Source organism: Squalius cephalus, assembly GCF_949319135.1.
Source record: "Squalius cephalus genome assembly, chromosome: 6".
Taxonomy (NCBI): Eukaryota; Metazoa; Chordata; class Actinopteri; order Cypriniformes; family Leuciscidae; genus Squalius; species Squalius cephalus.
The window spans coordinates 47,773,762-47,801,308 of NC_137127.1; the positions used below are offsets into that span (position 1 = coordinate 47,773,762).

The following is a 27,547-nucleotide window of genomic DNA, read 5'->3' on the forward strand; positions in this document are numbered from 1 at the left end:
TGAGAGAAACACACAGAGGATGAAGTGATCTCAAACACTGATCCTAGTTTTCCCTCAGAAACATGATCAGCCGGACTCACAGTTATGGATAAGAGCTAATGAAGCTAAAAGTATGTCAGATTGTATTTGCGCTTTTTTGAAAAGTAATCTTAAAGGTATAGTGGAGGATTTTCTTTTTCCGGGTGGATCATCAAGACTATTGGTCCTCCTAGTTGTCAATCATTCTGGTGATATGTTTACGTAAGTAATCTTAATAAACACATTTTATGCATATTTTGGTCTTTTGACAAGAGCTGCCAATGTGAACGGACTTCGGTTTGGAATATATTAAAGACACTGTAATGTATTATTATCACCTACTTGTATTATTACACTGTATATATTATTATCAAAAATATATAATTTATTGAAAATAATAATGTAGTTGTAAAAATTATATATATATATATATATATATATATATATAAAATGTAATGATTATTATTACTATAATTATATATATATATATATATATATATATATATATATATATATATATATATATATATATAATATATATATATATATAATGACAGGGTTTTGTTTAATTAATACAGTGTATACTTTTTTCTTGATTTACCCTGAAAGAATGGAAGTGAGCTGTGACAACATGCCCCATAGGTGCGGTTCACTGTAACATGACCATATGACAGATTCAAGTGTTATCTGATCTAATCAACAAAAAAAATGAGACAAACTAAAACAATTTGTCAATAAAATACAATTTTTATATATAAAATAAATACTAACAAAATACTAACTTTTTTATATAAAATAATGGCATTTTTTAAATCGTTAAAAATAAACACTAACAGAATTCATAAAAAGAATAGAATAGAATAGAATAGAATAGAATAGAATAGAATAGAATAGAATAGAATAGAATAGAGTATAATAGTTCTCATAGGGCTCATTGTAACGCAGTGTGACAACATGCCCCGCCGGCACAAGTGGGATTTAAACCCTGCTAGTGTCTTCTGCTGGTTAGATCAGCATTAAAGAACAGATTGGAGATTAACATAATATCAGATTTGTCTCATTTTAAATAAACACCAAAAAACAGTGATGAAAAATGAACACAAGACATTTACTTTTGCTATGGATAAATAAATGTGCAGTGATATCTTCCAAAGATTTCTGAATTTTGGCGCAGTTTTTCTCTATATAGTGTCGATATAGTAAATACTAGTAAATGCACTAAGTTCTGTCACGCTAGCATGTGGAAGTATTTAAAACAAGTGTGTGACAACTCGCCCCGCGTTAGTTTGTGTTTGAACTGTTGGCCCTTGTGGACACCTGACATGCTCCCCGTATGTCTTCATTCAGACAGAGATGATCTCGAGCTCGACTGCGGTCATACAGGGATAATCGCTGCCTCTGAAACATGCACTTCATCTGAACAGAAGCACGAGCAGCTGTTTCACACCAAATAAAGCAACACATCACGATCTGCATGATATAATTGATTGTTGTTTTTCTGTTTACAGCATTAATACAAAAAGAGGAAATTAGACACCACATTTCCAGGCCAAATGGAAGCCTTGTTTAACAGCAAGAGTGTGACTTGAGATGGATTACCAAGCGTAAATTAAGCGAGATCCCATGAGTCTAGTGCACACACTTTAACAGGCCCAGATGCATTATCATGCTTCATTATGCTCTCCCAGAAGCCACTTTAGACTTCACAATCTTCAAGCCGCACAATACAAAAGATAATGCATGAAACCACTGCATGAAAACACCCTTCTCTTACCAGCCATCATCTTCTGGGCTTCGTACGGCTCCATGTATCCGTCGTTCTCCGTCGGCTTTTCTGAGACCGTCTGGGATCCGCCGGCCTGATCCGCTGCGTCAAACGGGTCGGCATAGTCCTCGAGGATGATGAGCTGAGAAAGATGAGAAAGATGAAACTCGTTTACATAAGGGCTCTCTATCAATTCAAATCAAACTGATTACATCATAATTCCAAATAAGTCAAAATTATGGAAGTTTGGAATCATTAAGATCTTATAATGTTTTGAAATGAGTCTCTTCTGCTCACCAAGGCTGCATTTATTTAATCAAAAACAGTAAAATTTGTGAAATATTATTAATAGCGGTTTTCTATGTGAATATACAGTAAAGTGTAATTTACTCCTGTGATCAAAGCTGAATGTTCAGCATCATTACTCCAGTCTTCAGTGTCACATGATCCTTCAGAAATCACTCTAATATGATGATTTGATGCTCAAGAAACATTTATGATTATTATCAGTGTTGAAAACAGTTCATATTTTTGAGGAAGGCCTAGCTTTTGTTCCTTACTTAGGCCGAGAGCCACTCGCTCTGACCTTAATACTGCAAATAACTTTACTGACTTTTACTGAGTAATACATATCTATTTAATCACAAATATAACACAGAAAAACAAAGATAAATTGTATGAATGAATATCTGAGATCCATTCAATGTTCTCGTCACAAATTTGATTCATGCTTGCTATATGATATTTTGTATAAATTAGAAACTGCCATAACATGGGGCCTGCTTCGCTTCTAGTCCTATTCATCCTATTTACTTAAAATAAAAAGGACCTAGAACTGAGCCCTGTGGGACACCATGGTTTAAAGTAGCTTGAGAGGAAGACAAACTCCCAATACAGACGGAAAAGTTTGTCCTTTGACTTTTCCGTCTGTATTGGGAGTTTGTCTTCCTCTCAAGCAACTTTAAACCATGGTGTCCCACAGGGCTCAGTTCTAGGTCCTTTTTATTTTCACTTCATGTGTGTCCTTTGGCCTCAGTTTTCCCGTAAACACAACTTTTCTTTTCAACATTTTGATGCTATTGACCTATAGTTGTCAAACCACTCCACCAGTTGAATGCATCATCATCTAACGTCCACAATGCCTTCACATTGGCCTATTATTGAGGTATAATCCATTTCATATTCATTCGCAATATTGTATGAGGCAGTCAGTGAAGGGATTGTGGGTGGTTTGTGGGTGTGCCGTCTGACACTGAGAGAGACAAAGAGAATCAAAAGAAAAGAAGTATAAACTGTTTCTCTCTGTTCACACAACACTGCACAAATACAGGCTTTGGCGCGCAGACATGTTTAATTGCAGGCCTGCTCTTATTGTAAAGGCTATTTCACACGCATGATGGTAATTAGATGCACATGACCAACGCTCTGAGATTCATTCTTTAGCCCTAGACTGTTTGTCATACTGGAATTTAGTCTCCTGCCATCACAAAGCCGTAATCAATGAATCAATCAGTGCTACAAAACACCATTTCAAGTGAGGATGTGACAAAACAATAAGCTTCTGTACAAGGAAGTGTTGTGCTTGAATACCTTTCATCCAATGGAGCGTAAACTACCAACAATTCACAGATGCAATCCATTCAATCACACACTGCATTCTGCAATCTTAATGCCAACTCGTGTTCAGGAAACTGTGATATAATATCCTTTTACAAAGTTGTTCATTACTTATTCATATTTGTTTATGAGTAATTCAATTTAGTATAATAGCAACACTATCAAGTCAAGTCACATTTATTTATATAGCGCTTTTTACAACACAGAGTGTTTCAAAGCAGCTTCACAGAGATAACAGGAAAATAATGCAAAAAGTTTGTTTCCTGAAGAAAATAACATCACAGTCCAGCTTAAGTAAGTTCAGTGATGTTTCATTTTTGTTATAAAAAAAGTTATTAATTTAGTTAATATATATATATATATATATATATATATACACACTCACCTAAAGGATTATTAGGAACACCTGTTCAATTTTTTCATTAATGCAATTATCTAATCAACCAATCACATGGCAGTTGCTTCAATGCATTTAGGGGTGTGGTCCTGGTCAAGACAATCTCCTGAACTCCAAACTGAATGTCAGAATGGGAAAGAAAGGTGATTTAAGCAATTTTGAGCGTGGCATGGTTGTTGGTGCCAGACGGGCCGGTCTGAGTATTTCACAATCTGCTCAGTTACTGGGATTTTCACGCACAACCATTTCTAGGGTTTACAAAGAATGGTGTGAAAAGGGAAAAACATCCAGTATGCGGCAGTCCTGTGGGCGAAAATGCCTTGTTGATGCTAGAGGTCAGAGGAGAATGGGCCGACTGATTCAAGCTGATAGAAGAGCAACTTTGACTGAAATAACCACTCGTTACAACCGAGGTATGCAGCAAAGCATTTGTGAAGCCACAACACGCACAACCTTGAGGCGGATGGGCTACAACAGCAGAAGACCCCACCGGGTACCACTCATCTTCACTACAAATAGGAAAAAGAGGCTACAATTTGCACGAGCTCACCAAAATTGGACAGTTGAAGACTGGAAAAATGTTGCCTGGTCTGATGAGTCTCGATTTCTGTTGAGACATTCAGATGGTAGAGTCAGAATTTGGCGTAAACAGAATGAGAACATGGATCCATCATGCCTTGTTACCACTGTGCAGGCTGGTGGTGGTGGTGTAATGGTGTGGGGGATGTTTTCTTGGCACACTTTAGGCCCCTTAGTGCCAATTGGGCATCGTTTAAATGCCACGGCCTACCTGAGCATTGTTTCTGACCATGTCCATCCCTTTATGACCACCATGTACCCATCCTCTGATGGCTACTTCCAGCAGGATAATGCACCATGTCACAAAGCTCGAATCATTTCAAATTGGTTTCTTGTACATGACAATGAGTTCACTGTACTAAAATGGCCCCCACAGTCACCAGATCTCAACCCAATAGAGCATCTTTGGGATGTGGTGGAACGGGAGCTTCGTGCCCTGGATGTGCATCCCACAAATCTCCATCAACTGCAAGATGCTATCCTATCAATATGGGCCAACATTTCTAAAGAATGCTTTCAGCACCTTGTTGAATCAATGCCATGTAGAATTAAGGCAGTTCTGAAGGCGAAAGGGGGTCAAACACAGTATTAGTATGGTGTTCCTAATAATCCTTTAGGTGAGTGTATATATAGCTGCTCTGGAGAAAACCGTGATGTCATTGTTCAGTTCAGTTCTCATATAATGTTGTCAATGCCGGCAGATCAATAATATTGTTGAATATTAAATTAAATGTCCTCAACTAAGCAAGCCAAAAGCCAAAGGCAATAAAGATGAAAAAATGCAACAAAGGCGACATCTACAAATGCTAGTGATTTTGCCCATAGCAGAAGGAAGGAGTTCAGGGATTGAGCATCTGCTGCGCTGGTTCTTGGCAGAGGTTTGGACTTTGAATTTGGACAAATCTCTGTATTCCTTCAGAGCAAAACATCCACCATATGAGACAGTTTGGAGCAAAACAAATTCCGTAGAAGCCGGTTCACTCTGTACGCAATCTACACAAACTAAAACAAATGCCATTCATCTCGCATTTTTAACATTCTTTGTAGAAGTTCAGTGTGTGTTTTGGAAATGAATCTCTGTAATTGTTCTCTATGGCTTGTGGTTAAAAGAAAGACAAGAGCATTACCATAATTTGAGAACTACAAATAGACCTCAGCCACACACAGAAAGGAAACCACAATGTCCCAGTCACAACTTGTTGATTCATGTTTATTGGATAAGTTAGAAACTACTATAGCACAGGGTTTGCTTTGCTTAAGGTAACCAGATCCTATCTGAAGGAGGACAGAACCTTTTCTGTAGGTTTTGAAAACGTGTCTTCCTCTCCAGCAACTTGGAAGAACTTAATTCGAACACCAAATTCAGCTCTCTTTGGGGGTTTTCACAACCTCTTCATAGTTCCTAGAGCTAATGGCAGAAGTACCCACTTGTTGGCATGTTGGCACCACAGGAACTGGGAACGAATGTAGTGCTAGGAACGCCTTTTGGTGGAACTAAATTAGCTCCTACTTCAGAGTGCGGTATAACCCTGCACAACAGTGAGGTAAGTGTATGTTGATTGGTCGAACACACCGCCATTTTTAAAAAGCAATGTAAACGCACACAGTTTACTCCACAATAAACATACAGAAAGCCCCTTTTCACATCTATTTGTGCTTGTATGGACGCATACACACACAATTATGTCAAAATATCCGTCTCGGTGAGTATTGTTCTCTTGTATTCATCTATGGTTGTAATTTGTTTATTATTTTCTATACAGATTCACTCTCCAACAAAATCACTCCAATCATTCTGGAATGACTAATTCTTTACAAATAGAGCTATCAAGTCATCTGGTGAAATTGTTTTCATATCACAATATATATCACAGAAAAACTAAACATCACAATGTCAGTTTTTTCCAATATCGTGCAGCCCTTAAAATCTTAAAATCTTGTCTTAAAATCAACTCCATGCTAATGACTCACAGATGTTAACCACTCAAACCAGGTAAACGTACAGTATAATCATCTACTCTACACTATTACAGCATGGAAGAGGTTAAATATTGGTTGGGGAGAAGCCTGCTTCATGATGATAAGAGGGAATGCGTTATATCTGGCCCTACGAAGTCAATCAATGAGATCTGCAATTGATCATCTTCCATTTTGATTAATGCATCTCACCATGTAAAAATAGCATAATATACTTGCTCTTTCCTTGTCCTTCACAACTGTAACTCTCTCAGTACCATCTGCCCTGCCTGAAACCCTTCCAGAATGCAGATGCCACTCTTCTGACAGACAACAACAATGAGGATAATATCACACAAGCCCTGGCTTTTCTCCATTGGCTCCCGTTCCAGAACGCAATTGAGTTTAAGGTGCAACAGTTTGCTTTCCTTTACATGGCTGGCTTAACACCACAATATATTGCTGATTTGTTCACGCCTCTGAGATATTCAAGTCAAAATGTTCTCTGTCTGTTAGTGCTGTAGTCAAAACTAAGCCAAGACCAAGAACAGATTTTGTTAAGACCAAGACAAGAAGACCAAGACCAAGGCAGGGCGAGACCGAATCAAGACCAAGAAAAAAAGAAGATCTCACACAAGAACTTTTTTTGCAATCATATCTTATATGCATTTGTATTAATTTTGGTAACATTTGTGACATAAATCCGAATTAAATTCTGACCCGGCAGAACAGTAACAAACAAAATTATGTTAGAAATAAGTTGCATAAGCATAATAAGTTGCAAACTGATTGCATTTGAAGCAGGACGTCTTACATCCAACCACATTAATAATGTTAAATAAATCAGGATATGCACTGGCAATCTAGTGATATTCCCGTAGCTGAGGTCTTGACCGGTCTTGAAATAAAATCCTCTTAGTCTGAGACCGAGACAAGACCTTCAAAAAATGGTCTCAAGAACAAGACCAAGACCAAGACCTGTCTCGCGTACTACACCGCTACTGTCTAAATCCCCAATTCTGGAATAATCATCCACACATTATATTAGGGATGCACCAATACCAATAATTTGGCCGATACCGATAACCGATACCCATTTATATTTGAAAGCCGATAACCGATATATTGGCCAATAAATCTAATTTATATATATATATAATTTTTGAGAGCCTGATTAAAAACCAAAAGTGTGCCCCCAATAAAGTCATGACCAAAACACACAATTATAATGATGTTCTCATTATAATTTTATGTAGCCGATATGATAGACTTGTGCTCAGACACGCAATTCAAAGCCATCATGGTGAACAGTGCACATCTGAAGTGTCTCAGCTGAAAGAAATAATATATTATTGATCTGATTTAATGTATCGGCCACATTTCCTTACCGGGCCGATAACGATAACATTAAAAATGAACATATCATCCCTACATTATATACATCAGATCTTCTTCTAGATGAAATACAACTTAAATAAAACATTTATAATTAAAGAAAAAAAACTTGAAATTGAAATAATAAAAAGAAAGAGTAAAGAGAACGCAGGAAAATATGAAATTAAGGGATTTGGTCCAGGACATTGGTCGTAGATTGAAACAGATTGAAAACCGAATTGAGTCGTACACACAATTACAAAACAAATACGCCACTATCATGAACTGAACAAATAATCATTTTCAAACAACTTTCTGCACGATGCGATTTATAAAATGAAAAATGTTTTTGTAGACTTTTCCAGTCTTGAGTGGGTCAGTGTGCGGTCAGCCACCCTTCTTGTTCATTCTTCAAACAACTTTCTCAAAAACAATGATGCAACCACTCAAACCAGACCGGCCGAGCTCCACACACCCAGAGTGTTTACAATGACTTCCAAAGTCGACCTACAAATGGCTTACTTATTACTGCTTCTTTACATAAAAGTGGGAAAGGAAGAAGTATTTTAACATCAAACATTGAGAAGAAGAAAAAAACTCTTCATAACCTAAAACCCACAATTAGGATTTTAAAAGCAAGTTTTCTGGAAAGCCAGCATTTTTCTAAGTTTAAGGTATGAGGGGTTGCAGAGCAGGAACACATATCATCATCTCTCGGAGTAATTACAGGCTGTTCCTCTGTGTGCTGCGGGATCGAGAACCAGCTTCAACATCAACTTTACTTTCCTACCACAGATAAAGTTCCTGCAAAACATCACCGTTAATCTAAAACCTTCATGGCACAATGATAGATTTTAGAAACAACAGCACTACAATTCCTCTCTGCGTCAGAGCTGTTCTCTGTCTGAATCTGCCATGTTCACTCCCTCGTCAGATCCAGTGTTTACAGAGACGAAAGTGAACCCAAACCACACGAAACACTGGAGCTAAAAGCAGAAAGCCGTCAGAGAACAGCAGCAGTGCCTCATGGGATCCTGGGACTGAAGCGCACACCAGCTTAACATGCTTTCCCCATTCCTGCATGGACACTGCGCACGGACCATTATAAAGTATCAAAAAGATTGAATGGGATTCTATTTAGAACTCTAGAGTTTTAAACAACACTTCAGGCCAACGAGGTTCTAATAAGGAGAAACGTTTCATACTTCATGTTTAACAGGTTATTTATTTATTTTTATAGTATGTTTACGAGCTTTTTTAATTCATAAAATTTAATTGAAACAAAATTAGAAATGACTTAAAACAAAATGGATTAATAAACTAAATCCATAAAACGATTGTAAGAAATGACAGACAGGTGGACAGCAGACCATGTGACCGGTGGACAGCAGATCATGTGACTGGTGGACAGGTGGACAGCAGACCATGTGACCGGTGGACAGCAGATCATGTGACTGGTGGACAGGTGGACAGCAGATCATGTGACCGGTGGACAGCAGATCATGTGACCGGTGGACAGCAGATCATGTGACCGGTGGACAGCAGATCATGTGACCGGTGGACAGCAGATCATGTGACCGGTGGACAGGTGGACAGCAGATCATGTGACCGGTGGACAGCAGATCATGTGACCGGTGGGCAGCAGATGTCCTCTTGTGTGAGGAACGCCATCAAGGTTTTTCTCAGATATTTCCTGCCAGACGCTGTAACGCTCTGGGCTTTATAGAGGACACTAGCTGGAAATATGGTCTTATTATAAAGCAAGGACAAACAACCATCAAGCAGAGGACAGATTGAGATTCTTCGCCATCTTTCAGTCCCACATGGCAAGCCAGTCGAAAAGTGTGTGTTAATGTTGTGGTTTCAGTGGGGCTGTTTGGCTCTGACACACGTCAAGGTCAGCCTTGAACTCAATCTCAGTCCACAGACCTCCAGCTTTATCTGACTAACACAGAGCAATCCCGAGCGGTCCTTCCAGAACTCAGCTGATATACAGACATTCACGAGAGAGAGAGAGAGGACACGCCGTCAATCACGCACTCAAACCTCTTTAGCAAACTTACATCTATGAACAAAGATATTTTAGGCATGCAGATGTAAAACTGTACACTGCGAATACATTTTAAGGCAAAATGGATGGCTGAAAAAATGTTTGCTTGTTTTCTTCTAAATTAAATATATTTGCATAATGCGTATGAAATTAACAGCTGAGACGTTAACAATGGAATGTATTTGTTAATTGATTTATTTGAAATCACATTCAAATTTCTTTAGCACACATTGTACTATGAATGAAGATTTTATGTAATAAAGTCAACAGAAAGACATTAACACAGATTGGACTAATGCATAGTGACATATTTGCATAATGCATATGAAACTAACAAAGCTGAGAAGTTAACATAATGGAACTTATTAATTGATTTATTCAACAGCTAAATATTTGTTTTACATTTTTTCATTTACAATAAATATTTTTCAGATGGCATTTTAAATCACCGTCCCCTGGTCACTCAGAGCAAATGTATTTGAGGACATTGAACTGTCATTAATTAAAAAGATTAATAAAAGGAAAGACTAAGTGTAGTGCAACAATAGCAGGAATGTGTAGTTGTTATCCTCCACCCTCTGAACCTGCACACCTGCCTGATGTGGATGTGTGTGTGTGTGTGTGTGTGTGTGTGTGTGTGTGTGTGTGTGTGTGTGTGTGTGTGTGTGTGTGTGTGTGTGTGTGTGTGTGTGTGTGTGTGTGTGTGTGTGTGTGTGTGTGCGTGCGTGCATGTGAAAACCAGACTTGTCATTGTCAAACTGGAGCAGAGCTTCGCTACACAAGCCCTCGGGAACACGCGGAGGAAAACAGCCCTGCAGGATTATTCCCGGTCTAAGATCAGGATCAGGAATCCTGTGAGGAAAGCTGGAGTAACAGCGATGACACTAAAGTCAGGCTTGACTTACATCAACACAAGGTGTGTGTTTTACTGCACATTCTGCCTTTGAAATGAGCATAAGATAAAGTACCTCAGAAAAACAAAACAATTAACAATTAAAAAAAAATAATAATAAAAATAATAATTTAATTAAATTGTATAAAATATACTATATAAATTAAAAGAACTGTTTCTACAGTAATATTATAATATATATAAAAGCACATTTACATTTACATAATTGTAATAATTGAATACATAATTGAATTTACATAAACCCCACCCCCGGGAACGCGATTTATAGATTATCAAGACAGAATATGCTAATCAATGACTAGAAGCTTCTACATGTTGTCTCTTCTTCTCGAGTCTCTCCATCATTGTCTGACTCCGGTTTGAACATAAAAGGCTAAAAGTTTTTGAAATGTTCAGTGTGTGTGTGTGTGTGTGTGTGTGTGTGTGTGTGTGTGTGTGTGTGTGTGTGTGTGAGGTAAAAGGACACAAACTCTTGAAGCTCCGCCCCCTGTGCCGGGAGCAGCAGCTCATTTGCATTTAAAGGGACAGACACAAACGGTGCGTTTTTGCTCACCCTCAAAAAGTGACAATTTTAACATGCAATATAAAAATATCTGTGGGGTATTTTGAGCTAAAACTTCACACACACACTCTGGGGACATCAGAGACTTATTCTACATCTTGTGAAAAGGGCATTAAACCACCCCTTTAATAAAAAATATATGTATTAAAAACAATTCAATAAATGTATAAAATAAAAAATACATTTTAAAAATAAGTTAAAATAATTGTTTATAATGTAAATAAATGTGTAAATTATGTTTCTGCTAAAACATCTTCAGCAATATTATTATAATAACAATTATACTGAGGAAAAAAAAGTATGGTTTTGAATGACCACCAATAAAGAAAGTGTAGTTCCAGTGTCTACCAGCAGGGTAGATCATTCTGGCATCGGCACGACTCCTGACGGCGACTCACGAACAGACACATCGCAGGAAACGTCTGTCAGCCGTTACATTACACACAGAAATATGTATTTCTGTATTGAGCAGAACCGTGTTGGCTCATTACAACAGACACAAGTCATGCAATCTCCATTAAAGGAAAATGAATTCGGAAAGCAATTAACATGAAGAACGCAGGGTAATTGAAGCCAAATTGAAGTCTTTCTTCTCCTCTCATCTCATCTCACTCCGTCCATCCCTGAAATCTGACAGCCTTTGAGGGCCATACATTTGACTTGGATCCACAACCTGTAATTCTCACACAGTTCAGATTACTCCTGCGTTTGTTGCTCCGAGCCGATCTCCGGCTTGACATTTCTCCTGATAACAGCGTCCCGGCTGTCAGAGTTCCCAACACCGGAGGCTGAAAGAGCAGGAATGATGGAAGAGAGAGAGAGAGACTGACGTTGATGATTTACGTGTGGATCCGCAGGGATTTCAGCAACGGATAACCTAATCGGACCCGAGGCTTAGCGGCACGATTGCATTAAGGGCCGTTTCAAAGGGGCCCTTTCTGCTGCTGTTGTGCTTTTCCCGGAAACGCTTTGTGAAGCAGCGATCAAATCTAATGAGAAGGGCCCGCTGAGGGGCCAATCGACCCCGACACAAGCCTGCTCGCAGCGAGAGAGAGAGAGAGAGAGAGAGAGAGAGAGAGAGAGAGAGAGAGAGAGAGAGAGAGAGAGAGAGAGAGAGAGAGACTGAACTAGACCAAAAAAACACATCCTAGGTTTGATAATCAAGCCGAGACAGAGTGTTTGTGCAATAAGCTCCTCAAGAGATTAAAGGAAAAATGCTTGCATTACATTTCTTGACACCAAACACACTCTCTCTGTTATACAGTAGCATAATATGCATTGGGTAATTTAAAAAACATCAAAAGATATGAGGTATAATCCACAGACTATAAAACTGGAACTCATTTTCAGCGGATTCAGGGCCTGATGCGTTCGAGTCTTCAGAGTCATCGTTTGATCCGGGTTTGTACCGAGGGGCCATAGGAGACGAGTGGAGGCCAATTACTCCAATTCTGGATATAAGTATCAGTATAACACATATTATTATATTACTTTATTGTGATTATTATTTGATATTGTGCACATATTTCTGAATATTTCACGAGTTCACACTTACAAATAAGTCAGATAGAATAAATGCGTATTTGGCGTGCTGTCCGAGGAGAGGGCTCCGGGCTCGGTATTTGGCCCGAACCCAGAGTACTCCCCCCGTATTCCTGGCTGTGAAAGAACAAGCCAAGAGTGAGGAGTCGGGGTGGTGGAGGGATGCTGAAAACTGTCAAGGAAGTTAGGTGAGTTGACAGAGTGAATATATATATGCTTCCTCTCATGCTGATAGGGTAGACATGGTAATTGTTTGATGAGTTGATTGATTGATTGATTGCTTGATTATTTGAACGTGCTCCTCCCGAACTTTGTTAATAAAACATCATATTGTGTATTTGACACTTATTTTAGCATCAGATGCAATAGTGCATTTGTGGATCAGTATGCACTGATGAAATTCAAGAAATGTCAGGATTATATTTCAAACCAAAAACAAAATATTAGAAATTATTTGTTTCAAAGAATATGGAGCCTATTTGTTTTGTTGTGTTGTGGCATGTTATGTGCATTAATGCATTTATTTATGAAATAAAGAAAATTGACCCAAATGTAAAGGAGAACTTGTATTATCTATCAATATTCGTCTGTAACTCTCTACACACCCCATGTGTTTTGCTTATCTAATTTATTAGCAATCAAAATTAAGCCTCCATATAACACATTTCATAAGAGTGCATCGAATTTCACACAGCTTGCAAGCAAAAGTGATTTTTATGTCACTTCGAGAAGTTGTTAACGGAGCCATTGATCATGTGCCACGAGTCATTCATCACAGACTTGAGCTGAGCAGTGGAACACGAGAACACGAGAACACATGGACACGAGAACACATGGACACGAGGACACGAGGACACGAGAACACGAGAACACGAGAACACATGGACACGAGAAAACAAGAACATGAGAACACATGAACACGAGGACATGAGAACACAAGAACACATGGACACATGGAGACGAGAACACGAAAACACAAGAACACATGGACACGAGAACACGAGAACACATGGACACGAGGACACGAGAACACATGGACACGAGGACACGAGAACACAAGAACACGAGAACACATGAACACGAGGACATGAGAACACAAGAACACATGGACACATGGAGACGAGAACACGAAAACACAAGAACACATGGACACGAGAACGCGAGAACACATGGACACGAGGACACGAGAACACATGGACACGAGGACACGAGAACACATGGACACGAGGACACGAGAACACATGGACACGAGGACACGAGAACACAAGAACACGAGAACACATGAACACGAGGACATGAGAACACAAGAACACATGGACACATGGAGACGAGAACATGAAAACACAAGAACACGAGAACACATGGACACGAGGACACGAGAACACGAGAACACATGGACACGAGAACACATGGACACGAGGACACGAGAACACGAGAACACATGGACACGAGGACACGAGAACACAAGAACACGAGAACACGAGAACACGAGAACACATGGACACATGGACACATGGAGACGAGAACACGAAAACACAAGAACACATGGACACGAGAACACATGGACACGAGAACACGAGAACACGAGAACACGAGAACACATGGACACGAGGACACGAGAACACAAGAACACGAGAACACGAGAACACGAGAACACATGGACACATGGACACGAGAACACAAGAACACGAGAACACGAGAACACGAGAACACATGGACACATGGACACATGGAGACGAGAACACGAAAACACAAGAACACATGGACACGAGAACACATGGACACGAGAACACGAGAACACGAGAACACGAGAACACGAGAACACGAGAACACGAGAACACATGGACACGAGGACACGAGAACACAAGAACACGAGAACACGAGAACACATGGACACATGGAGACGAGAACACGAAAACACAAGAACACGAGAACACATGGACACGAGGACACGAGAACACGAGAACACATGGACACGAGAACACATGGACACGAGAACACATGGACACGAGGACACGAGAACACATGGACACGAGGACACGAGAACACAAGAACACGAGAACACGAGAACACGAGAACACGAGAACACATGGACACATGGAGACGAGAACACGAAAACACAAGAACACGAGAACACATGGACACGAGGACACGAGAACACGAGAACACATGGACACGAGAACACATGGACACATGGACACGAGAACACGAGAACACATGGACACGAGAACACATGGACACGAGGACACGAGAACACAAGAACACGAGAACACATGGACACGAGGACACGAGAACACAAGAACACGAGAACACATGGACACGAGGACACGAGAACACAAGAACACGAGAACACATGGACACGAGAACACGAGGACACGAGAACACAAGAACACGAGAACACATGGACACGAGGACACGAGAACACGAGGACACGAGAACACAAGAACACGAGAACACATGGACACGAGGACACGAGAACACGAGAACACATGGACACGAGGACACGAGAACACGAGAACACAAGAACACGAGAACACATGGACACGAGGACACGAGAACACGAGGACACGAGGACACGAGAACACAAGAACACGAGAACACATGGACACGAGGACACGAGAACACGAGAACACATGGACACGAGGACACGAGGACACGAGGACACGAGAACACAAGAACACGAGAACACATGGACACGAGGACACAAGAACACGAGAACACATGGACACGAGAACACGAGGACACGAGAACACAAGAACACGAGAACACATGGACACGAGGACACGAGAACACGAGGACACGAGAACACAAGAACACATGGACACGAGGACACGAGAACACGAGAACACATGGACACGAGGACACGAGGACACGAGAACACATGGACACGAGGACACGAGAACACATGGACACGAGAACACATGGACACGAGGACACGAGAACACAAGAACACGAGAACACATGGACACGAGGACACGAGAACACAAGAACACGAGAACACGAGAACACATGGACACGAGAACACATGGACACGAGAACACGAGAACACATGGACACGAGGACACGAGAACACATGGACACGAGGACACGAGAACACAAGAACACGAGAACACATGGACACGAGAACACATGGACACGAGGACACGAGAACACAAGAACACGAGAACACATGGACACGAGGACACGAGAACACAAGAACACAAGAACACGAGAACACATGGACACGAGGACACGAGAACACATGGACACGAGAACACGAGAACACATGGACACGAGGACACGAGAACACAAGAACACGAGAACACATGGACACGAGGACACAAGAACACGAGAACACATGGACACGAGGACACGAGAACACAAGAACACGAGAACACATGGACACGAGAACACGAGAACACATGGACACGAGGACACGAGAACACAAGAACACGAGAACACATGGACACGAGGACACGAGAACACAAGAACACGAGAACACATGGACACGAGGACACGAGAACACGAGAACACATGGACACGAGGACACGAGAACACAAGAACACGAGAACACATGGACACGAGGACACGAGAACACATGGACACGAGGACACGAGAACACGAGAACACATGGACACGAGGACACGAGAACACGAGAACACATGGACACGAGAACACATGGACACGAGAAAACAAGAACACGAGAACACATGGACACGAGGACACGAGAACACAAGAACCCGAGAACACATGGACACGAGAACACGAGAACACGAGAACACATGGAGACGAGAACACGAGAACACGAGAACACATGGACACGAGAACACGAGAACACGAGAACACATGGACACATGGACACGAGAAAACAAGAACACGAGAACACATGAACACGAGGACATGAGAACACGAGAACACATGGACACGAGGACACGAGAACACAAGAACACGAGAACACATGGACACGAGGACACGAGAACACGAGAACACATGGACACGAGGACACGAGAACACGAGAACACATGGACACGAGAACACATGGACACGAGAAAACAAGAACACGAGAACACATGGACACGAGGACACGAGAACACAAGAACCCGAGAACACATGAACACGAGAACACAAGAACACATGGACACGAGAACACATGGACACGAGAACACGAGAACACGAGAACACATGGACACGAGAACACGAGAAAACGAGAACACGAGAACACGAGAACACATGGACACATGGACACGAGAAAACAAGAACACGAGAACACATGAACACAAGAACACGAGAACACGAGAACACATGGACACGAGGACACGAGAACACAAGAACACGAGAACACAAGAACACGAGAACACATGGACACGAGAACACGAGAACACGAGAACACGAGAACACATGGACACATGGACATGAGAAAACAAGAACACGAGAACACGAGAACACATGGACACGAGGACACGAGAACACGAGAACACATGGACACGAGAACACGTGAACAACACGAGAACAACACGAGAACACGAGAACAACACGTGAACACGAGAACAACACGAGAACAACACGAGAACAACACGAGAACACGAGAACAACACGTGAACACGAGAACAACATGTGAACGCGAGAACACGAGAACACGTGAACGCGAGAACAACACGAGAACATGTGAACACGAGAACACGAGAACAACACGTGAACACGAGAACATGTGAACACGAGAACACAAGAACATGTGAACACGAGAACAACACGTGAACACGAGAACAACATGTGAACGCGAGAACAACACGAGAACACGAGAACAACACGTGAACACGAGAACAACAAGAGAACAACACGACAACACGTGAACACGAGAACAACACGTGAACATGAGAACAACACGAGAACAACACGAGAACACGTGAACACGACAACACGTGAACAAGAGAACAACACATGAATACGAGAACAACACGAGAACAACATGAGAACAACATGAACACAAGAACACGAGAACAACATGAGAACAACACGAGAACACGTGAACACGAGAACAACACATGAATACGAGAACAACACGAGAACAAGAGAACAACACATGAACACGAGACCTACACGAGAACACGTGAACACGAGAACAACACATGAACACGAGAACAACACCTGAATACGAGAACAAGAGAACAACACATGAACACGAGACCTACAAGAGAACAACACGAGAACACGTGAACACGAGAACAACACATGAACACGAGAACAACACCTGAATACGAGAAGAACACGAGAAGAACACGAGAAGAACACGAGAAGAACACGAGAACACAACAACACAACAACACGTGAACAGGAGAAGAACACGAGAAGAACACGAGAAGAACACGAGAACACGAGAACACAACAACACGTGAACACGAGAAGAACACGAGAAGAACACGAGAACACAACAACACGTGATCACGAGAACAACACGTGAACACGAGAACAATACATGAACACGAGAAAGACACGAGAGCGAGAACACGACAACATGTGAACAAGAGAACAACAAGAGAACACAAGAAGAACACGAGAACATGTGAACACGAGAACAACAAGAGAACAACACGAGAACATGAGAACAACACATGAACACGAGAACAACAAGAGAACAGCACGAGAACACGAGAACAACACGAGAACATGAGAACAACAAGAGAACACGAGAAGAACACATGAACATGTGAACACGAGAACAAGAGAACACAAGAAGAACACGAGAACATGTGAACACGAGAAAAACAAGAGAACAACACGAGAACATGAGAACAACACATGAACACGAGAACACGAGAACAACACGAGAACACGAGAACAACACGAGAACATGAGAACAACAAGAGAACACGAGAAGAACACGAGAACATGTGAACACGAGAACAAGAGAACACATGAACACGAGAACAAGAGAAGAGAACAACACATGAACACATGAACACATGGACACGAGAACACAAGAACACGAGAACACATGGACACGAGGACACGAGAACACGAGAACACATGGACACGAGGACACGAGGACAAGAGAACACATGGACACGAGGACACGAGAACACATGGACACGAGAACACATGGACACGAGGACACGAGAACACAAGAACACGAGAACACATGGACACGAGGACACGAGAACACAAGAACACGAGAACACATGGACACGAGGACACGAGAACACATGGACACGAGAACACGAGAACACATGGACACGAGGACACGAGAACACATGGACACGAGGACACGAGAACACAAGAACACGAGAACACATGGACACGAGAACACATGGACACGAGGACACGAGAACACAAGAACACGAGAACACATGGACACGAGGACACGAGAACACAAGAACACAAGAACACGAGAACACATGGACACGAGGACACGAGAACACATGGACACGAGAACACGAGAACACATGGACACGAGGACACGAGAACACAAGAACACGAGAACACATGGACACGAGGACACAAGAACACGAGAACACATGGACACGAGGACACGAGAACACAAGAACACGAGAACACATGGACACGAGAACACGAGAACACATGGACACGAGGACACGAGAACACAAGAACACGAGAACACATGGACACGAGGACACGAGAACACAAGAACACGAGAACACATGGACACGAGGACACGAGAACACGAGAACACATGGACACGAGGACACGAGAACACAAGAACACGAGAACACATGGACACGAGAACACATGGACACGAGGACACGAGAACACGAGAACACATGGACACGAGGAAACGAGAACACGAGAACACATGGACACGAGAACACATGGACACGAGAAAACAAGAACACGAGAACACATGGACACGAGGACACGAGAACACAAGAACCCGAGAACACATGGACACGAGAACACGAGAACACATGGAGACGAGAACACGAGAACACGAGAACACATGGACACGAGAACACGAGAACACGAGAACACGAGAACACGAGAACACATGGACACATGGACACGAGAAAACAAGAACACGAGAACACATGAACACGAGGACATGAGAACACGAGAACACATGGACACGAGGACACGAGAACACAAGAACACGAGAACACATGGACACGAGGACACGAGAACACGAGAACACATGGACACGAGGACACGAGAACACGAGAACACATGGACACGAGAACACATGGACACGAGAAAACAAGAACACGAGAACACATGGACACGAGGACACGAGAACACAAGAACCCGAGAACACATGAACACGAGAATACAAGAACACATGGACACGAGAACACGAGAACACGAGAACACGAGAACACATGGACACGAGAACACGAGAACACGAGAACACATGGACACATGGACACGAGAAAACAAGAACACGAGAACACATGAACACAAGAACACGAGAACACGAGAACACATGGACACGAGGACACGAGAACACAAGAACACGAGAACACAAGAACACGAGAACACATGGACACGAGAACACGAGAACACGAGAACACGAGAACACGAGAACACATGGACACATGGACATGAGAAAACAAGAACACGAGAACACGAGAACACATGGACACGAGGACACGAGAACACGAGAACACATGGACACGAGAACACGTGAACAACACGAGAACAACACGAGAACACGAGAACAACACGTGAACACGAGAACAACACGAGAACAACACGAGAACAACACGAGAACACGAGAACAACACGTGAACACGAGAACAACATGTGAACGCGAGAACACGAGAACACGTGAACGCGAGAACAACACGAGAACAACACGAGAACATGTGAACACGAGAACACGAGAACAACACGTGAACACGAGAACATGTGAACACGAGAACACAAGAACATGTGAACACGAGAACAACACGTGAACACGAGAACAACATGTGAACGCGAGAACAACACGAGAACACGAGAACAACACGTGAACACGAGAACAACAAGAGAACAACACGACAACACGTGAACACGAGAACAACACGTGAACATGAGAACAACACGAGAACAACACGAGAACACGTGAACACGACAACACGTGAACAAGAGAACAACACATGAATACGAGAACAACACGAGAACAACATGAGAACAACATGAACACAAGAACACGAGAACAACATGAGAACAACACGAGAACACGTGAACACGAGAACAACACATGAATACGAGAACAACACGAGAACAAGAGAACAACACATGAACACGAGACCTACACGAGAACACGTGAACACGAGAACAACACATGAACACGAGAACAACACCTGAATACGAGAACAAGAGAACAACACATGAACACGAGACCTACAAGAGAACAACACGAGAACACGTGAACACGAGAACAACACATGAACACGAGAACAACACCTGAATACGAGAAGAACACGAGAAGAACACGAGAAGAACACGAGAAGAACACGAGAACACAACAACACAACAACACGTGAACAGGAGAAGAACACGAGAAGAACACGAGAACACAACAACACAACAACACGTGAACAGGAGAAGAACACGAGAAGAACACGAGAACACGAGAACACAACAACACGTGAACACGAGAAGAACACGAGAAGAACACGAGAACACGAGAACACAACAACACGTGAACACGAGAAGAACACGAGAAGAACACGAGAACACAACAACACGTGATCACGAGAACAACACGTGAACACGAGAACAATACATGAACACGAGAAAGACACGAGAGCGAGAACACGACAACATGTGAACAAGAGAACAACAAGAGAACACAAGAAGAACACGAGAACATGTGAACACGAGAACAACAAGAGAACAACACGAGAACATGAGAACAACACATGAACACGAGAACAACAAGAGAACAGCACGAGAACACGAGAACAACACGAGAACATGAGAACAACAAGAGAACACGAGAAGAACACATGAACATGTGAACACGAGAACAAGAGAACACAAGAAGAACACGAGAACATGTGAACACGAGAAAAACAAGAGAACAACACGAGAACATGAGAACAACACATGAACACGAGAACACGAGAACAACACGAGAACACGAGAACAACACGAGAACATGAGAACAACAAGAGAACACGAGAAGAACACGAGAACATGTGAACACGAGAACAAGAGAACACATGAACACGAGAACAAGAGAAGAGAACAACACATGAACACATGAACACATGAACACATGAACAAGAGAACACGTGAATGCGAGAAGCAGAAACACCCGCGACCCTCGACCTCACAGCGACTCCTGCTCGCAACACCGGGAAATAAAGCATCATGGAGCCGAAGCTGCACATCATTTATAGAGGATCTATTCTGCTGTTTTCAATCTTCATCTGTGTTTACTGTGTAATGTTGCTGTTTGATCATGAAGAAGCTGCAGTTCTTCTCTATATCAGTGTCAGTGTTTCTGAACTCCTGAAACACCTCCATTGTAGTCTTGAGTTTCTTCCGGGAACTGAAACGTCACAATATTCCTCATTATAATAATTCATACGCAGAATAAAGGGGCGAGGCCTGGTTGAGTTAGTTAGTAGTGTGTTAAACTGGTGGTTATGGAAAGGGGCGGGACATTTCCCAAACACACTCAAAGCGCTCGACCAATCACAACACACTGCTCCAGCCGACCAATCAGAGCACAGTGTGCTTTTCAGAAGGAGGGGCTTCATAGAGACAGGAAGTAAACAGAGCGTTACTGACAGACTGGGAAGAGAGGAGCCGCAACAATGGAGAATATGAGGAGAATAATCAACATTCAAGCAGGAAAACCTGTTTGAGAGTAGAAAACAACATCAAGACTTGTAATAGGGCTACTTTAAATTTCAGCCTGAACACATTCTTGATCTTCTCATTTAGACGGACACTTCGTTCTGCTTCTTTCCTCAGTCTCGTGACATCAGCTAACCGAAGCGCTATTCTCTCAGACCCCGACTGGACGCGACTCAAGAGGATTACCGCACTATTAATACAGCACAGATATGCAAGATTAAACACCAGGGTACGCTTGACAAAATCCAATTTCCTTTCACCTCACCGAAAGATTTGAGTTTGAATTTTAGAGGGAAAACTGAGACAGATGCAGGGAAAAGAAAATGTAACTGTGGATATATGTATAATGCGCACACATATTTCAGCATATGGTGTGTGTGTGCTTCACTCTTATTTTAGCACCTTTAAATATGATGGATTATACAAATATTTTTAATGCATTAATTATACCGGCAACACTTTACAATAAGGTTCATTAGTTAGAATTAGTTAACTGCCTTAGTTAACATGAACTAAGAATGAACAATACTTCTTCAGCATTTATTAATCTTAGTTCATATTAATTTCAACATTTACTAATACTTTATTAAAATCAAAGGTTGTATTTGTTAACATTAGTTAATGCACTGTGAACTAACATGAACAGCTGTATTTGTATTAAATAACTAACATTGACCAAGATTAATAAATACAGTAACAAATGTATTGCTCATTGTTAGTTCATGTTAGTTAACACATTAACTAATGTTAAATAATGAATTGTATTGTAAAGTGTTACCATTATACCTTATAATGCATTGTATTAACACATTATAATAGATGTCTAATCATTGTTACACCTTATAATGCATTATAACACATGACTTAAGTCAGATGTAACAAGAAATCTGCAATATTATAATGCATTTTAACTTTGGTTACAGTTATTTATGAACAGATATAATGCATTATGAATACCTTTACAATGCATTTTATAATTAAAGTGTTACCAACATTTTTTTCATGCAAAGTCTTTAGTGGTGAAATGCATGCATACTTCTTGAGATTCGCTCAGTTGTTCTGGCTCTGTTAATCAAAGCTGCAGCTCAACAGTCACTGTGTACGACAGGAAAACGAGCATGAAGTGAGAGAGGTCAGCGTGAGGATCTCTTGATTACAAGCGGAAACAGTATGACCTCAGCGGGACCTCAGTCGACCCCTGGAGAGAATCGAGAGAATCGAGACGAGACGGGTGGAGGCACACATCCACGACACGGGGCTTTCCAGCAACCTGCGCCAAAGAGGATTCTGGGAAAAACATGATTTGCAATGCATCGGCTCAGAATGAGATGAAGTGGAGCGATCCGCAAACGATCAGCGCGGAGATGCTAGGAGGTGTGCTAACCGCTAACAGCTAACCGCTCCCTGTCTATTTCAGGGTGCAAGATTGGACTTGCCCAGTCAAAAGGGATTGTCAGGGAGTTGTAAACACTTCCTGTCAGGAAGAGAGCACTTCCTTAATCCTGGAGCAACAGCATTCAGACCACTGTTTTCCAGTCACGTCTCTGACTTCAGCCACACCGAAACTACCAGATGAAAATGACTAAACCAGTATCATTACCTCTTAAAAACAGCATGTGTTCTGATTGACTCCTAAAATAGGGTTCATGGCATTGGCATCTTTTTTTAAAATGTTCATTATAACTAACAAGCCTGTGTTTGTTTTATTTAAAGTAAGATCCTCCTACGCAAGCTCAAATAAAACAGCAACATTATGCCTTATTACAGGCTGAACGCCGGGATCAGAGAGTGTGTTATTTCTCCCACGAGGCCCTCGTCCGTCTCACCTTTACTGTAATATTCCCAGAGGAGAGACGTTCACACCTAAAATAGGGGTCATGGCATTGGAATCTTCTTTAAAATGTTCATTATAACTAACAAGCCTGTGTTTTTTAAAAAAAAGTCCAAACTTGCACCTTGGAATCTATTTCAAAGTTTGTGTTCTCGATCACCAAACACTGTTGTTGTGTAAATGATCGGCCAGAACACATTAAAAGTTTCTGTTTTCAGTAAAACGGTGTCGTGTTAGCGGCCCCTGAGTTAATAACTAATGATGTTTGCAACGGAAGTGAATCAATCAAAACTAACTTTAGCTGAACAATAACTTTATTCTAGATCTGCTGTAAAGCCTAAACAATCTCTGTTACTGTAATCTCCTGTTATCACTGTAAAGCTGCTGTGAAACTCTATATTGTTAAAGCGCTGAATAAATGAAGGAGACTCGACTGACTTGTTAGTTTTATTTAAAGTAAGATCCTCCTAAACTTCCACAGGGATCAGAGAGTGTGTTCTTTCTCCCACGAGGCCCTCGATCGTCTCACCTCTACTGTAATATTCCCAGAGACTTTCGAACCGTGAGGAGGAGAAGTCGACTATTGCAGGGCAAGAAGAAGAGAAGAGAGTAATTACGTGGATGGACTGAGAAGCGCGTGTGCAGTCGCAGGCGATCGAGTGCGTGTCCCTGACCCTACATGGAAGAGCAGACCAGGATTTCATTAGTTTCTTTTTGACCGAAGTGTTAAATAAAACATGTTTGCCCACCGGTGAAGAATAAAGACCAAACCCTGAGCCAAACACTGGTCTGAGATCTGCTGGTCTCACACTCGTCCAGACTGACACCCGTCGGCCTATTTTAAGGATTTAAGCACATTGTCTAACTTTTGCTAGTTTAACGACAGGAAAAATGGTCGACGCTCCCGGCGCTGGTCTAAGAGGGTCGTCTCTATTCTCTTAATGAGTAATGGGTGTGTTTCGGGTGTAACGTGTTATAAACCAATCAGAGTCTCGTCTCCCATTCCCTTTATAAGCCAGTTGTGCTCGAGCCACGGCGGATTCGCTATTAACATGGAGGAATTAGCAAGCGGAAAAACTGAACACTTCCCTAGCGAGGAAACGGATCTGCTTGTGTGTGTGTGTGTGTGTGTGTGTGTGAGGTTAAAGGTTAAAGCGAGACCATCTACGGGACAAGCCGAATTCCACCATATCTTTATGTAAACAATACAATATTAATCTTTTACATTGTAATCCTTTTTTTTATTTATATTTGGCATATTTGTGTGCTGTTGCGCGTCCCTGTGTGTGTAATAAGCAGAGAGTGTGTGTGTGTGTGTGTGTGTGTGTGTGTGTGTGTGTGTGTGTGTGTGTGTGTGTGTGTGTGTGTGTGTGTGTGTGTGTGTGTGTGTGTGTGTGTGTTGGGAGTGTGTGTGTGTGTGTGTGTGTGTGTGTGTGTGTGTGTGTGTGTGTGTGTGTGTGTGTGTGTGTGTGTGTGTGTGTGTTGGGAGTGTGTTGTTAATTAGCCTCACTTTGAAACCATAATTGATGATCGTACAGAACGCTCTGAGACGGGAAAGTTTAATCACTAACAACAAAAACACAATAAGAACAAAGAAATCATAAGACAATGTGATCAGCTTTCTGGAGCTCAGCCGGCCTACTAATCACATTCCAGTGGCAAAACATATTTAATAGCATATCAAATACAAACGATTCAATTAGTGTTGTCACAATACCAACATTTAAACTTCAACATTTCTTATATATTAAACCTGACTAAATATTTCAATCGATCAGCCGTAATTCCTCTTCATTCACACACACACACACACACACACACACACACACACACACACACACACACACACACCGACTCCTCAATCCTCCAGATCGAGATCGAGAAACACACACTCTCACACACACACACACACACACACACACACACACACACACACACACCGACTCCTCAATCCTCCAGATCGAGATCGAGAAACACACACTCTCACACACACTCACACACACACACACACACACACACACACCGACTCCTCAATCCTCCAGATCGAGATGGAGGAACACACACTCTCTCACACACACACACACACACACACACACACACACACACCGACTCCTCAATCCTCCAGATCGAGATCGAGGAACACACACTCTCACACACACACACACACACACACACACACACACACACACACACACACACACACACACACACACACACACACCGACTCCTCAATCCTCCAGATCGAGATCGAGGAACACACACACACTCTCACACACACACACACACACACACACACACACACACACACACACACACACACACACACTCACACACACCGACTCCTCAATCCTCCAGATCGAGATAGAGGAACACACACACACACACACACTCACACACACACCGACTCCTCAATCCTCCAGATTGAGATCGAGGAACACACACACACACACACACTCACACACACACACACACACACACACACACACACACACTCACACACACACCGACTCCTCAATCCTCCAGATTGAGATCGAGGAACACACACACACACACACACACTCACACACACACACACACACACACACACACACACACACACACCGACTCCTCAATCCTCCAGATCGAGATAGAGGAACACACACTCTCTCACACACACACACACACACACCGACTCCTCAATCCTCCAGATCGAGATCGAGGAACACACACACACACCGACTCCTCAATCCTCCAGATCGAGATTGAGGAACACACACACACACACACACACACACTCACACACACACCGACTCCTCAATCCTCCAGATTGAGATCGAGGAACACACACACACACACACACTCACACACACACACACACACACACACACACACACACACACACACACACACACACCGACTCCTCAATCCTCCAGATCGAGATAGAGGAACACACACTCTCTCACACACACACACACACACACACCGACTCCTCAATCCTCCAGATCGAGATCGAGGAACACACACACACACCGACTCCTCAATCCTCCAGATCGAGATTGAGGAACACACACACACACACACACACACACACACACACACCGACTCCTCAATCCTCCAGATCGAGATCGAGGAACACACACTCTCACACACACACACACACACACACACACCGAATCCTCAATCC

The 27,547-nt window shown here is 42.1% G+C and overlaps 1 protein-coding gene across 3 annotated transcripts in view; it reads right to left on the reverse strand.

The window, feature by feature from the left end:
• Positions 1–27,547, reverse strand: part of shf (Src homology 2 domain containing F) — a 155,981-nt gene that overhangs the window by 121,126 nt on the left and 7,308 nt on the right. For all 3 annotated transcript variants that reach the window (XM_079873379.1, XM_079873377.1, XM_079873378.1), the window contains exon 2: positions 1,793–1,925. In XM_079873379.1, coding sequence (XP_079729505.1) covers positions 1,793–1,925 — 133 coding nt within the window. The remainder of the gene's footprint in view (positions 1–1,792; positions 1,926–27,547) is intronic.